The 15,773-nt window shown below is 51.8% G+C and overlaps 1 protein-coding gene across 1 annotated transcript; it reads left to right on the top strand.

Moving 5' to 3' along the window:
• The first annotated feature begins 668 nt into the window (after window positions 1–668).
• Window positions 669–15,601, top strand: GJB1 (gap junction protein beta 1). The gene is made up of 2 exons (XM_028715630.2): window positions 669–812; window positions 13,649–15,601. The coding sequence occupies exon 2, from the start codon at window positions 13,661–13,663 to the stop codon at window positions 14,495–14,497; it is 837 nt and encodes a 278-aa protein (XP_028571463.1). The 5' UTR covers window positions 669–812; window positions 13,649–13,660; the 3' UTR covers window positions 14,498–15,601.
• The last annotated feature ends 172 nt before the right edge of the window (window positions 15,602–15,773 follow it).

Here is a 15,773-nt window from a genome sequence, read left to right as displayed (position 1 = left end):
GGGCAATGATTTTGCCATCATCTCTGGTGTCTGTGTTGAAGCACACTTGATCCAGCTGTGCCCAGACAGTGAGCCTAGTGCAAAGGTATTGCTTGCTTTGCCTTCTCCGGGTCTTGTGACCTTTGGGCTGTTTCAACAGCTGTTAGCGAAACCTTGGAGTGGGGCGTCTTAGTACACGTGAGTTAATGTTTACATACAGGTTTGGCTTTTGCAAGAGTTTGAAAGGCATGTGGGGGCACAGTATTTGGTTTGTGGCGTTCACAGCTAATTGCAAAAACTGCTTCTAGGGTGTATGGACATGGGGTGGGTTGGAGGAATTAACCCAGAAGTCCATCTTCCTGTTTTGAAGCAGGTGCTGCCAACTCAGAGAGGTGTGGGCACATTGTGCTCTGTTCACAGCTGGCATCTTCTGGGTCCTGCATGGGGGAAAGGGAGCATTTGGCCCATGAAACTCTGCCGCTGCTGCCATCACTGTGTCTGGCAGAGTCAGGGTGGGGAGCATCTGCCCAAGGCATCTGACCCAGATGAGTGGGCACTGCTCCTGCAGAAATCTCTGGGCTGAACCGGCAGTGCCAACCACACATCCTTATGCTATGTGCCTCTTGTGCTTTATATGGGCAGGAGGCGGCAAAGAAGAGGCGAAGTCAGGGTGGGCAAAAGAGTCTCCCCTCCTTCCTTTGGTTTTCCCTAGATGGAAAGAGGGAGGGAAGTGGGAGGGGCTGCCCCAAGGTATAAACAGCTCAGCTGGGGCAGCTGGGCTGAAGCTTTTTGCAGAAAGGTTATGCTGGTGACTGTCCTCTGATTGGCTACAGGTAAGTGTGCTAGCAAGGGGCGAGGCTGGCAGAGATCCTGTGGGGCTAGGCAGTGCTTTGGTTTTGTCAGTGTGTGGAGTTCCTAGGAGTTAGTGCCTACAGACTTCAACATCCAGAATCTAAACTTAATGAGGAAGACTGTGTATGCATTGAAATGCAACTAGGTCATTCTTTTTCTCAATTCGGATATAAGCTGGGGTTTTTGGGGGGGGGGGGTTGGAACACTTCAAAATACAGTTATTTCATAAGCAATGGCTGGAACATTCGCAAAACAGCAGCGGGAGCTCGCGTGATGCAGAGCAAATGGAAGACTATAAACGTCCAAGTCCCAAAGTTGCATAGTCAAATCCAGACACCTGCAACCCAAATGCTCTTTCTCCCCCACCCTAACCTTTCGTTTGTTTTTCCACTACGTTTTCTGATTCATGCCATTTCGTATCTGAAATTTTCAGCGTTTAACAGAACTTCTCACATTTGAAGTTAGTGCCAGAAATTAAGCAACAGAGCTGGCTGTTGGATAAGGAGGAAATCCTGCCCTGTTCCAGCATAATGTTCCTTCTGCAGCACTGCAGAAATCAGTATTGGGTGTAAACTTTACAGCAAGCTGAGAAAATCTCCTTTAGTGTGCGTCTTGTGTTTAAAAGCCAAGTGCAAGTTTCTAGCCCTTATTGGGCCTTATGCACTTTGGAGGCCGAGCAGTGATGGGAACTGGGCTGTGGAAGTTGAACATGACTATGCTTTGCAGCAGCAAGATTGTTATTTGTAAAAGGATGCAAGGACACATATATTACCTTCTATGGAGCAATGGTTATTGAAATTAGTGGATTTGGCTGAGATGGCAAAGTTTATGTGCTTAATTAGAGGAAAATTAAGAGAAAATTTGTTGACATTTATGAATAATTGGAAACCCCTTAGGGACTTGGTGTGCAAAACGGAAAATGATCTTGTGATATCTGGGTTTTAAGACTAAAAAAGATTTGTTTATGGAAAGCAGAAGAGTTAGAGGCTATTATGGAGCTAATATGAAGCTGCATAAGTCTAGAAAGTTAATAGACGGAGAATTGGGTGTCTTTTCTTTTTCTTTTCTTTCTTTTCTTTTTCTATATTTTCTTTCTTTTAGTTTATATGTTAAAAAAAATTCTTGTTGTTTGGTGTTCTTGTTAATTTTGTATATTGCTTTTTTGTTCTTTTCTCAAGTTTTAATAAAAATGGTTTAAAAAAAGGAAAAGAAGGCCACTGCTATGCTTTGCTTAGCCCCTGGCCTCTCTGCCTAGCGGTCTGTAGAGAGAAAATGATAAGAAAGAGTTAAGTGTGAATGTGAACTTCAAGATTCTACTCTCTTGTCCTTGCGAAAATATGTTTCGTCCAGAAGTGCAATTCACAGGCGCATGAAATGCATGCGTGAACTTAGGAAGCTGTCTTCCCCACCCCAAGAAATGCACACGTAACCTCCTGGCTGCAACTGCTGAAATATTACCATGATGTTGAAGTGGCCAGTAAACTCTGCCATGGTGTCAGCTGGCAACAGCAATGCCCGTGCTGCTTAGGGAATGTGAATGCCCTACCTGGAAGCTGTGACAAAAACAGGTGCATCCTCTGGGGCCGTCCCAAGGCTGCTTTACGTTGGAGCAAGCTCCAGTGGGATGTTGCTCAGGCAGCATTTAGTTTTGGATAAAATGTGCAGTTGTTGCTGCTGTTTGGAAGTTTCTTGTTATATTACTAGGCATTGCTTCAATGTTTATTAACAGGAGATGTTTGCTTGCTTGCCTTATTAACAATAGTACGACTGTTTAAATTGTGTTCTTTTTTTCTAACTGTCCTTTCATTACCTTGAAATGTTGCTCTATTTTGTTCTGTATGGTGTTATGTGCCACTTTGAGCATGTGTCTACCAAAGGAAAGCTGCATACAAATAAACTCACAATTGATGAGGACAGTGCCATTTCCTATCCTGCAAGCAGTGGGTTAATGCTGCTTTGACGCAGAGCCCCACCCCCTCCAAAAGCACCCTTTGCTGGGCTCAGGCTCACTGCTGGATTTGTGCTCCCTTCTCTCTTGCAAACCCCTGTCCAGTCCTGGCTGTTCTTGTCCCTCTTCTGCCACCTCTGCCAGGCCCCACCCCCCAAAAAGAGCTCAGCCAAGGCTCATTGCCGTCAATGCTGACCTGTGGCATCAAGCTCCCTGCAGCCCACCCTGGTCCTCTCCCACTAGGTAAACTCTGCCAAGGGATGGCGATTGTTCTGGCTCACAGTGAGACAAACGGCTGCTATCTTGGTTTGCATGCCGCACCCAAACACATCTGCCCTGGTTTTGCCACCGCTGTTGCTGGTGTGGCCATTTGGGAACATAATAAGCTGCCTTATTCTGAGTCAGACCATTGGTCCACCTAGCTGAGAACTGACTACACTCACTGGCAACAGCTTTCTAGGATTTCAGGTAGGGGACATTCCCAATGCTACCTGGAGATACTGGGGTTTGAACATGGGCCCTTCTGCATTCCAAACAGATGCTCTACCACTGAGCTGGGGCTCTTCCTTTCTATGGCAACATAGCAAACAATTTATTGGCACTACATTAGGAACATAAGAAGCTGCCTTCTGCCTCAGTACTGCCTACACTGACTGGCAGTAGCTCTCCAGAATTTCAGACAGGGGATCTTCCCCCAGATTGAACCTGGATTCTTCTGCATGCAGAGCAGATGTTGAACCACTGAACTGTGTCCCTTTACATGCAGGGCATAGTCTTCTTGGTTGCAACTCCCAAATTCCAGAACTCTCACAGGAAATTTGCCTGGTCTATTATTTCATTAAATCTTTTCCCTGGCTGCTAAAGACAGCACAGGGATGGGGAATCTCTGTGCCTCAGACCCGGCCCACCCATGAGGCAGGATGAAGCAGCTGCCTCAGGTGGCAGAAGCGCAAGAGGCAGCACCCTGCCCACTCAGATGCTTCTGGTGTGTGGTGTTGCTGCTTGTCTTCCTCACATCTGAGGCACAGAAGACAAGTGGCAGAACGCCTTGCAGAACATCCTCACAGAGTTTCAGCAGGCGGGGGCGTGTTCAGGTGGTGGCAGAAATGGGTGGAGGCTGTTCCTGCTGTGCCTCCTCTTGTTCTTCAGACTCCAGCCAGTGTTCTCCATAGTCAGGAGTGTTAAGTTGTGGGTGAACATATCAGACGACACAGCGATTCTTCAAACAGCTCTTGTTTATTCAGAGGCCAGAACAGAACTGAACTGAAGGGCTCAGTCAGCCTGCTTATATAGAGCTCCAGTACAACGTTACTGTAGCAACTTTCTAAAACTATCCAATCACTGAACATCACTTTTGATCCTTCATTTGCATAACTATCTACAGTATCCCCCTGCTGGCCCAGGGTGAGAACTTCAGTACATAACACCCCTCCCCGCCGAGATAAGGCGTTAGTTACAATCGTAATGGTTTCCTTATATACAGCACTACACGTATTGATTCAATTAGGCACAAAAGCATATCAGTTACATTTCACATACTTCCACATACTTAGACCAACAGTGTTACATGTCCAACAACATAGTCCTTTAAATAAGTTGGGTGCTTGGAAACTCTGCCAGACCGCCGGGAACTTGTAACCAAGTCCGGGGGGCCACCCAATTCTTGCTGAGGCTGTGGTGCAACCCTAGATGGCGTTGAAACCAAGTCCCCTGGATCCGCTGCTGTGGGTGGAACCTCCGCAAGTGGAGTTGGCGGAATGTCAGGCATGGCAGTGGTCTGAGTCTGTGGTAAGTCTGGCAGACCCTCTGAAGTGGCTTGGTTCGGCTCCACGCTGGCAGTTTGCGAGAGAGGTGTAGGTGGAGCCTCACCATCTGTAAGTGTCTGTTCCGGAGCCATGAGCGCAGTTGGGGGCACCACGGTAGTGTCCAAGTCCCCAACCCTGCGCCTAAGCTGGTCTATGTGCCGGCGCCACAAACGCCCGTCTTCGAATGCCACCTGGTACGAGCGAGGTCCAGTGACTCCCACTACTGTGGCTGGCACCCAAGGAATGTCCCCCACAAAGTTCCAGGCAAAGACCTGGTTTCCTGGAACAAATGACCATGGCACGTTGGCACAGCCTGGGGGTTCGGCCACCGCAAACTCTGGATGTAGCCGGTCAAGCGGAGACCTGAGGCGGTGACCCATAAGCAGTTTGGCAGGACTCTGCCCTGTGGCCGCATGAGGGGTGATGTGTTGTACGTGCCGGGGCCTCTTTTGCCGAGCGCACCATTCTCTCTGCTTGCCCGTTGCTGGATGGATGAAATGGTGCCATTAGGGCATGGCGGATGCCCAGTCCCAAAAGGTACCGCTCAAAAGTGCCTGGTGGGAACTGTGGTCCGTTGTCGGAGACAAGGACATCAGGACACCCATGCGTCGCAAAGAGGCCTCGCAGCACCCGGATGACGGCCTCGGTAGTGGTGGAGGGCATCAGGGCCACCTCCAGCCATTTGGAATAGGCGTCCACCATTACCATAAAGGTCCGGCCGTGAAAGGGGCTGGCCAGATCGATGTGACCCTCGACCAGGGTGTCTTGGGCGTCTCCCAGGTCTGTCCCTTAGCTGCCGGTGGCGTAGGCCTCGATTCTTGGCATACTTGACAGGCGGAAAACCAGGCAGTGATGGCACCGTCCATGTTAGGCCACCAGACATAACACCGAGCCAACGCCTTCATTTTGACGATTCCCGGGTGGCCAACATGCAGAGCCTCAAGGACACGTTGACGGAGTCTTTGGGGAATCACGACGCAGTCTCCCCACAGCAGACAGCCGCGATGAGCCAAGAGTTCACGTTGTCTGGTTGTGAAGGGCTGGAACTCTGATGCAAAAGGCCCTTGTGGCCACCCCCTCCACACCCAGTTGAGCACACGGCTGATGGTGCGATCCTGGGCAGATGCGGAGGCCACAGTGGCAGCCGATACAGGCACTGCCGGAAGATCCTCAATCAGGAGAAGCGATGAAGCAGGAGCCGGGTCTTCCACAAACGCTGGAAGAGGGCAACGGCTGAGGGCGTCGGCATGGCCCATCGATTTAGGCGATGGACGAGCCGGTAGTGGTAGGCAGCCAGGAAAACAGTCCATCGCAGCATGCGTGGTGAGAGGACCGGTGGAGTTGGATAATCACCAGCGAGGAGGCCCAGGAGTGGCTTGTGGTCAGTGATGAGGTCAAAAGTCCTGCCGTAGAGGTATTCATGGAACCTCCTCACTCCAGCCACAAGTGCCAGTTCCTCCGTGTCGAGCTGGCTGTAATTCCGTTCAGTCAGAGATAACGTCCCGGAAAAGTAGGCGAGCGGTGCTTCTCTTCTGTCTGGAAAACGGTGACTAAGGACAGTGCCGATGCCAAAAGGTGAGGCATCGCAGGCAAGGACCAGCGGCCTGGCTTCACTGTACTGTACAAGCACACTGTCCAATGAAAGGAGAGCCTTGACCGCGTTGAAGGCCACCGTCTCCCGATGACCCCAGGACCAAGGTGTCTTTGTGCTGAGGAGTCGGTGAAGAGGCTCAGCCACCGTGGCTTTGTGGGGCAGGAACATGTTATAAAAGTTCAGCAGTCCCAGGAATGCCTGCAACTCCATCCTGTTCTTTGGGATGGGGGCCTGCTGGATAGCGCGGATCTTGGATGTGGTCGGGTGAAGGCCGGAGGCGTCGATAAGATAGCCCAGGAACTCTACTTGTGGAACGGCGATCTGGCACTTCTCCCTCTTTACCTTGAGCCTGGCCTCCTGGAACCTAGTCAACACGGCACAGAGGTGCTCGAACAGCTGCTGGTGTGAGTCTGCGGACACCAAGATGTCATCAAAATATGGTACCACGCCCGGAAGACCTTGCAGGAGACGCTCCATAAGGCTTTCTAAGATGCCTGGAGCCACACTCACCCCGAACTGCAAACGGCGGCAACGGAATGCCCCTCGGTGGGTGACGATCGCCTGGGCTTTAGCAGTGGCATCATCGACGGGCAGTTGTTGATAGGCTTGAGCAAGGTTCAGCTTAGCGAAGACCTTACCCTCACCCAGGGAATGCAGCAGGTGTTGGACAACAGGAACCGGATAAGCGTGCTGCTGAAGTGCCTTGTTGATCGTGCACTTGTAGTCAGCGCAAATTCTCACCGACCCGTCTGGCTTGACAGGCGTGACAATGGGGGTTTCCCACTTGGCGTGTTCAACCGGCTCCAAAGCTCCTTGGGCGATCAGCTTGTCCAGTTGTTCGTCCACCTTAGCCTTGAGAACAAAGGGAACCCGTTGTGGCTTTAGCTTGATGGGGGCGACTTGTGGATCAAGGCTAAAGGAGATGGGCGTACCTGTATATTGCCCCAAAGTGCCATCAAAAACCTCGGCAAAGTCTTTGGCCAGACCCTCAGTCTCTGCGTTAGAGATGCAGTTGATGCCAGTGACTTCCAGACAGGCAGCGGCAGTTGGTGAGAGCGAAACAGCTTTCCTTGGCGGACTGGAGTGAAGCCTTGGACTTGCGAGTCGGTGAAGGGGGGGGTGTCAGACGGAGCTGAACAGCAGACCTTAGCGATGTGGCCCCTTCTGGAACACTTCCTACAGATGGCGTCTCTGAATCGACACTTGGCATGGGAATGGTTGCCTCCGCAGCCGGCACATTCCGATTGGCCCTTGGACTTCTTTTGGAACTTCCTGCACTCCCGCTTTGTCTGGTGCACGTCATCGTCTTCACTGGAGGATGCCTCATCACTGCTGGCCTCTTCATGATGCACTGGAACTGGCTTCCTAGCAAGACGCGGGCTGCTGGCCTTGCGGATCTCCTGGGCGGAGCGTACAGCAGCTTCTGAGGCCACAGCCTCCTCAATGGCTTTCTGCAGCGTGAGGTCTGGCTTGGCGAGGAGACGCCGTTGCAGATGGATGTCCCGGACCCCGCAGACGATTTGATCCATCAGGGCATTGTCTAAGTCTCAGAACTCGCAGTGTATTGCAGCCTGTCTGAGGGCAGTGGTGTAGTTGCTGATTGACTCCCCCTCTGCCTGGTTCCGGTGGTAAAACGCATGGCGGGCAGCAATCTTGGACGGCTTTGGCGCGTAGTGGTTGCGGAGCTTCTCTTGGATCGTGTCCCATGGTGTTGCCTGGACTGCTTCAGGCGCAACCAATGCTCGGCCCGTCTCAAACACCTCAGGCCCACAGAGGCTGAGGAATAGGCCCCGCTTCCGTTCCTTTGATATTGCTGTCAGCTCGTTGGCTTGGAGGTAGCAATCGAACCGAGCGAGGTAGGAGTCCCATGATTCAGAGGCTGGCGCAAATGGCGGTAGAGGCACAAGTGAAGCCATGATACCGATGCCGGCGTGAAGGGCGATGGATGGAACACAGTGCTCTAGCCAGAACAGTCAGCTCTGAATTGGTTCTGTCCAGTGATTTCGCTCAGTGATTTCGCTCAGTGATTCAGCTCAGTTCAGAGGATGGCCGCATCTGGCTGTGCTCTGATGTCCATCGATCCCATCCTCGTCGCCAGTGTTAAGTTGTGGGTGAACATATCAGACGACACAGCGATTCTTCAAACAGCTCTTGTTTATTCAGAGGCCAGAACTGAACTGAAGGGCTCAGTCAGCCTGCTTATATAGAGCTCCAGTACAACGTTACTGTAGCAACTTTCTAAAACTATCCAATCACTGAACGTCACTTTCCTTTCCTTCGACCACCAACTAGTGCTGCGGTTTGGTCATTTTCCTAGATCTGCTTTATGTGCTGACCAGTATTTATTTTTCCATTGTCTAATTGCCTTGTTTTATTGGGATGCATACCAACACCCAAAGTGAATGTTTTATAACAAACAAATATTCTGACTAAGCATTCATAAAAACTTTCTGACAGAAAGAGTTGTTCTTCGGTGGAGCAATCTCCCTTGAGAGGTTGTGGACTCTCCTTCCTTGGAGGTTTTTAAAGAGAGGTTGGGTGGCCATCTGTCATGGAGGCTTTAGCTGAGATTCCTGCATCATAGTGGGTTGGACAAGATGACCCTTGGGTCCCTTCCAACTCCTAGATTGTATGATTCCATGAACTGCACTGTGCTCTAAGGAAGGCTGTTTCCGTTGGTGGAAAAGTGTATGCATTTTATTTTACTTTTTAACGTTCACTCCCATCCCCAACATGACTCACCTTTGGTTCTCAAGCGAGAGCCACTTCCTCTCCAAAGCTTTCTGGCGCCCTGAATAGGACCTTTGCTCCTTCCAGACCCATGGCCCCTTGTCCAGCTATGTTTGAACTGGTTTAATGGTTACCTTCCCACAGAAAAATCACTGTGTTGTTGCTTCATTGCACCTCCACCCACCCGCCTTCACTGCAAGTACTGGATTGGGATCTGGGATCAAGTTGCCATCCAGTTGGGACAGTGCTCAGTCCTTCCAGCCCCCTTGTAGCATTGCATGAACTTTGGGAGCTGTCCTCAGCCACCATCCTTCCTACGGGTCTGCATTTGAAAGGTCTTAGCCCACAAATACTCCAGACACAGAATCCATTTGCTGCCTTGAGTTGCTTAATTAGTCCTTCATGCAGTGCCTGAGTACCAATAGGCAGAGTAGGTGCTGGTCTATGGGCCCCACAACGGAGCAAAACAATATTGACTTGATCTTGAAAGAGCAAAAATGTACTAGGAGATAATTAGCAAGGCTCAACTCCCCCCCCCCCCCCCGGATTTTGACTGCCTAGGGGCCTCCACAGGGTTTAATCCGGCACTGCCTCCATGCCCAGCCCCCAGCCCAGCCCCTGCCAGCAGTTGCCCCAGTTTCAGTCCCTGTGATTTTTCCCCTGCCTTCACCCCTTCATGCATGTGGCAGGAATCTCTCTTGGAGCGAGTTTATGCTCTGTGAGCTTATTCCGCAGCAAAGCTCTTCTGCCCAGCAGTTACCTCCTGTGCTCTAGGCAGGCAGCTCTGTCTGTTGAGCTCATGAAGGGCAGTGAGTGTGTGGGCGGGTGTGTGGGTGGGTGTGGTGTGTGGGTGTGTGAGTGTGTAGGGAAGGATGCACTGGAACAGGGTTCGGTTTCCTAACTCAAAGGACTGAAGGCATCATTGTGCTCTGCCAGGCTTGGCACCGGATTCCGGTACTGACTTTGCACCCCGGAAGGAGACGCAAATCACCATCCCTTTTCGTGGGACATGGTACAGCTGACGCCAAAAGGCGTCATGGCTGAGGCAGCTGGCGTGTTGAGCATCCTCCCTTCTGACCCCCGGGGGCAGCAACTAGCAGCCTTAACTCTTCCTTCTCCCACCCCACTTCCTCCAGGGCCATTGCAGATCTTTCCAAGGCATGCCTGTGTGCACTGGCCTGAGAGCAGAGCGGCCGCCTCCAGTCAAACTCCTGGCTCCTTCTTCCACAAAGTTTAGCACCCCCAGCTTCTATCCTTTGATGTCCAGAGGGGAGAGGTCACTGTGTGGGGTCTCTGGCCCCTGGCAGAGCCTGGGACCAGGTGCTGGTGCTTGGTTAGAACGGCCTGGAATGCCGTACACAGACACTTTGTTTGGCAAGGGTGGGCGGAAGTCCGGGCGCTTGGTCTGAATTCTAAAGTGTGTTGTTTGGGGGCCGATAAAGGCCTCATTGTATGCAAAGCAGTTTATAAAGCAGCGTATGACTTCCCCGAGCTGGGCACAGTCTGCTGGGAGGCCTGACCCTGCAGAGGGAGCCTGCGGCTGCCTTGGGAAGGACCTGCGGCAAGGTAAAGTCCCAGCTGTGAAACCTCCCCTGACCCAGATCTTTGTAGAAGCAGGAATGACTTGGTGGGTAGCAGTCTAGATTAGGGCAGCGGTGGTGGTCCTCAGTGGTGGGATGGGAAGGACCTGTCTATTTTTCCAGAAGCAAGCAAAGGGCACGGATTCAATCTAAAAAGCCGGTACCCCAACCCACTCTTCTGCAGCTCTCCTTCCCATTTTGAAGCGTCAATGGCTGTAGCATCAGAAGAAGTGCGCAATGGCAGCTGCTTCTAGATAAGACTTAAACCTAAATGGGTGTGAAGAGATGCCCAGAAGCTGGGAAAGCTCTTTCCCAGGAATTTTTTAAAAATCAAAATGCTTTGTTTATAGCTGTATTATTCCTTAACAATCCTTAACCTTGCAAGCTTGCTCACTACAGCAATCTCTGGATCACTGCTGAACGCCTGAGGTCCGGAGAGCCTAGTTGTCCACCTAGTGAGTTTGGGGCTGTAGTGACTTCTGAACCAGGCCCTTGTTAGCTCACACGGAGTTTGCCTCTGGGGCAGGCTGGGTGATCATTGTGCCTCTTGGGTGATACTTGCACCTCTTCACCTCCTGGAACTCATCCTGTCTCTGACAGAAAGAGAACCCCCTTTTTTTGCTTGAAAGGCATTTGGGCATCTGCAGTGCTGCCTCTTTTTCTGGCTGTAGGCCTGTTCAAACACAGGTACAACCTGCCTTTGCCACGTGTACAAATGTGTGCATGGATGAGCTTACCTGTGTTGTTTTGTGCAGCTCCACTTGTGTTCAGAGACTTTAATGCTCCCTGTGAGTAACTGTTTGGCTTTACAGCTCAGCTGTTCATATGCAGAGGCAGAAAAGGAAGCTGCCCTCTGTGGAGTCAGACCATTGGCCCATCCAGCTCAGTATTGTTGAAACTGACCGTCAGCGGCTGCCCAGCATTTCAGACAGGGCAGTCTTTCCAAGCCCTGCCTGGAGGTACCAAAAGCTGAAGTTGGAACCTACTGGATGCACACCAGGTGCTCTTCCTCTAAGCTATGGCTCTTAGAAAATCTGTGGCTCAGTGGGAGCGCATCCCCTTTGCATGCAAAAGGTCCCAAGTTCAACCTTTGATATCTCTAGGTGGACCATGGTCCAAAATCCCAGAGAGCTGCTGCCAGTCAGTGCAGGTGATACTGAGCTAGATGGACAAATGATCTGACTCCCTTCTGTCGCTCTCCAAACCATCATGTTGAAAGGCCCATTTTGGGCTGGCTTGCACGGTGACAGAGCAGAAAGTGCTGTGGACGTCAGTAAAGGAGATGCCATGCATCTCTGGTCCCACACCATGCCTGGAAAACCTCCGTTGTTTGTTTTGCACCTCATCTTTGCAAGTAAGTGAGAGTGCCAGCTAGCAAGCAAGCAGCAAAGCTTTGCCCCCAATGGAATTCAGGACCTCCCCATCAAACACTCTGCTCTGCTGCATGTCATGTGCCTCTCATAGGAACAGTGGGAGGTGGTCAGGGAAGCAGGGAGGAAGGGAGGGAGAATAGACAGACATCATTAGGCTGTGCTTCTCCCTTGAGAAAAGCTCCATGGCTAAAAAGCAGGAGACTATGAAGACACACCTGTGGGTTTCAGAGCGAACGTTTTCATTTACTATCTAGAATTGGGGCAGCCCTCAGCTTTCAAACAGGGTGTGAGCAGGGGGAAATGGACTGGCAGAAATTAAAGGCCCCATCTGATTTTAGCTTGGGCTTTGCCCAGTGCCATGCTGGCAGTGGAGTAGGCTAGTCCCCTCAATGTTCCACTGGCGCCTCCTTCCCAAAGTCTGGGAAGCTTCTGCCCAGCTTAGGGAGGAAGGCACGATGCTTGCATGTGACACTGCTCCCCACCCCATTGCCCTTGCAAGCTGGCACCTCTGGTCCTAACTTTCCCCCTATGAACAGTTTGCCTTTGGCCCCATTCATGGCCACCATGCAGCCCCTGAAAGATTCTGCTGCCTTCCCAGGGAATGTAGCCCCCAACAAAAGCAGGCAGGGGAAAGATCTCTCACCCCTGGTGATCTCCAGCTGTTTTGGCATACAGTTCCCATCAGCCCTGCCCAGCATGGCCCAAGACTGGAGAGATCCAAGTTGTTGAAGACTGCCTTGCAGCAGCAGCAGCAGAAAGGGAGCCGTTGAAAGTGGTCTCCTCTGTGACTGCCTGTTGCCCCAAGAAGCCCTTCTGTTTGCAGACTTGTTTCTTGAGCCTCCGTGTGCCTGTACAAGAAGTCTCAGCCAGAATTGGCATTGCCTCTGTTCCCTTCTAGAACTGGATGTGTTGAAACAGTGTTGGAAATGTTGTGATGTGTCTGGATTGCAACTTGGCATTTCCTTGGAGGATCCTGGGGTGGCATTCAGCTACGTTTTGGTCAGAGTAGACCTGTTTAAAGAAATGGACCTCAGTCATGCTCATTCCTTCCAATGGGTCTATGCTGAGTAAAAATTGTTGAGTAGCACCATTACCTTTTTCACACTTGTTTTTCAAGGCATTGGACTGTGCAGGTCAGAGCAATTCCCATCAGACCCAAGTCCAGGGGCTAAACTCAACATGTCTTTCTTTTGAAAACAGGGGTTGTGCAAACTGGGTGTCAGGCACTGCAGCTCCGCCCACTGTTAAAATGTGGCTTTTTTTCGGCCACAGTGCTTGCAGGTAAAGGCTGAACTAAAGGAGGCCCTAAAATAAAATGATAAATGTGGGCACAGGAGCATTGACTCTTGATTTCAGAAGTCTGGCAACAGCACGGCTTTGGAGCAGTCGATACACGCCTGCCTTGCTTAGCAGAACGGAGGTAGGGAAATGGGCCTTTCTCTGAAAAATATTACTTAGGAGAATCTGCAATGCCTACACTTTCAGTCCTTCTGTCAAGTGCCGTAGCTCAGTAGGAAAGCTTTTCCCTTGTACACAGGAGGCCCCAGGTTCCATCCCCTACATCTCCAAGTAGAGCTGGGAATGTCCCCTTCCTAAATCCCTGGAGAGCTGCTACCAGCCTGTGTAGACAATACTGAACTAGATAGACCTCTATGGCATAACTCGTGTTATGCATCCACCTGTATACCTACCAGCAGCACGGTGGTGGTGGTTGTGGAGGAGGAGGAGGAGGAACCTGCACCTGCCTACATCCTGCTCTGACCCGGCTCTGACCTCTTCCCTTGCAGGAGTGTGGAAGAATGAAGTGGGAAGGCTTCTATGCCCTGGTGATCGGTGTAAACCGCCACTCCACCGCCATTGGCCGCATCTGGCTCTCTGTGGTGTTCATCTTCCGCATCATGGTGCTGGTCGTGGCCGCGGAGAGCGTCTGGGGGGATGAGCAGTCGTCCTTCACCTGCAACACGCAGCAGCCTGGCTGCAAGAACGTCTGCTACGACTACTACTTCCCCATCTCCCACATCCGCCTGTGGGCCCTACAGCTCATCCTGGTGACCACGCCGGCCTTGCTGGTGGCCATGCACGTGGCATACCAGCAGCATCAGGAGAAGAAGCTCTTGGTCATGACGGGCCACGGAGACCCCAAGCACCTGGAGGAGGTGAAGAAGCACAAGATGCGCATCTCAGGGTCCCTGTGGTGGACGTACATCTGCAGCGTGATCTTCCGCATCGTCTTTGAAGGCACCTTCATGTACATCTTCTACATGATCTACCCAGGGTACCAGATGATCCGCCTGGTCAAGTGCGACGTGTACCCCTGCCCCAACACGGTCGACTGCTTCATCTCGCGCCCTACCGAAAAGACCGTCTTCACCGTCTTCATGCTGGCCACCTCGGGCATCTGCATCATCCTCAACCTGACGGAGGTGGTGTTCCTGCTGGTGAGGGCCTGCGCCCGCCGCGCATCCAAGAGCCACAACCCTTCGTCGAAGAAGGGCTCCTTCCTGGGCCACAAGCTCTCTGAGTACAAGCAGAACGAAATCAACCAGCTGCTGACGGAGCAGGACGGCTCCCTCAAAGACATTCTCCGGCGGAACTCAGGGATACAAGAGAAGAGTGACCGATGCTCAGCCTGCTAAGGGCCTCAGGACCGGAGGGCGGGGGTGTTCACAACTTGGTTACAGCACAGCACGCCTGGTGGGGAGAGGGGGGGCCGCGGCTGTGGGCCTGCCAAGTCAGATCACCATCGCTCTGTCAAGCCCTCATACCGGGCTCCCTCCGATTTCCCCGTTGCCAGATGCCCCACCAGCCGTGGCCTTTTTCTCCCTACTGCTAGCCCACATAATGTCCTCCAGGCACAGTCCCTGTGGACAGGATGGCCTCTGACATCGAGAATCACACAATTTGCCCACTGCAGATCCTCTGTTGAATATGCCTCTGGTTGTGATTAACTAGGCCTCGGCAGCCTAGGGATGATTGGGTAGGCACTAAGACTCCCCTGCTGCGCCCCGTTCTGGGGATCAAAATATTGCAGAATTGGGGGGCCTGTGTGCCTTTTCCTTGTCTGGCCAGGCCCTTTTTCCTTTTGCCCTCCCAACACCTCCTGCTCTTTATCACCCTAACCTACACCAGAAAGAAAGGAAAGCAAAAATAAAAGATGCTAAACCCGAATATTATATTATTTGACGTGCTTCCTACATCCTGGAAGCACTTTGTATCCATACTGTGTGGTCCAGGGAAATTTGTGGCCCAGGATTCATCGGCAGGCGGGACAAGAGCTCATGCACATTGGTCTGCGTCTTTTGAATTCTCCCTGCTGTTTCTCGCCGGCACTTCATGCTGGTTTCCACCGCCCTGGCTAGTGCTTTGGAGGAAAAGGTTTGCAGCAGCAGCAATCCATGCAGGCCAGGGGGGGGCCACCTCTTTCCTGCCCCCTCCTTTCTGCATTGGGAGTGTTCTTGGGCCTTTTAAACACAACAGAGAAAGGTAGAATGGCACTGCTTTCACTGCAACTACCTGACTTGCTAGCCAGGCAGAGGTTAAAGGATGGGGAGCCCTCCCACTGGGGGGGGGGGGAAGCCAGCAACCCCCACCTCTGCATCATCACTGCTGCTCTCCTTTAGCCAGGGTTCAAAGAAGATTGGGTTGGGGGCAGAGAGGTGGGGCATTCCCAGGCTATTTTCATCACCTGCTACACCTCATTTTGCCAAAGCAGTCACACAGTATTAAAGCTGGTTTTGCAATTCTCGACTCAAGAGTTGTTTTTCATCTGGGGGTTTGTCTGTGTCCCCCCCCCCCAACACACAGAGTGTTACAAATAGTAGTAGGTTGTAGAAACCATACACTCAAATTAAGCCCCTCCTGGCAACTGGGGCAATCCTTCCGGCATTATTCCAGCAATATTTCAGAAGTTGG

The sequence above is a fragment of the Podarcis muralis genome, chromosome Z (genome assembly GCF_964188315.1).
Source record: "Podarcis muralis chromosome Z, rPodMur119.hap1.1, whole genome shotgun sequence".
Classification (NCBI taxonomy): domain Eukaryota; kingdom Metazoa; phylum Chordata; class Lepidosauria; order Squamata; family Lacertidae; genus Podarcis; species Podarcis muralis.
Note: the sequence above shows the minus strand (reverse complement) of the source record. Positions and strands in the feature narration are given on the sequence as shown.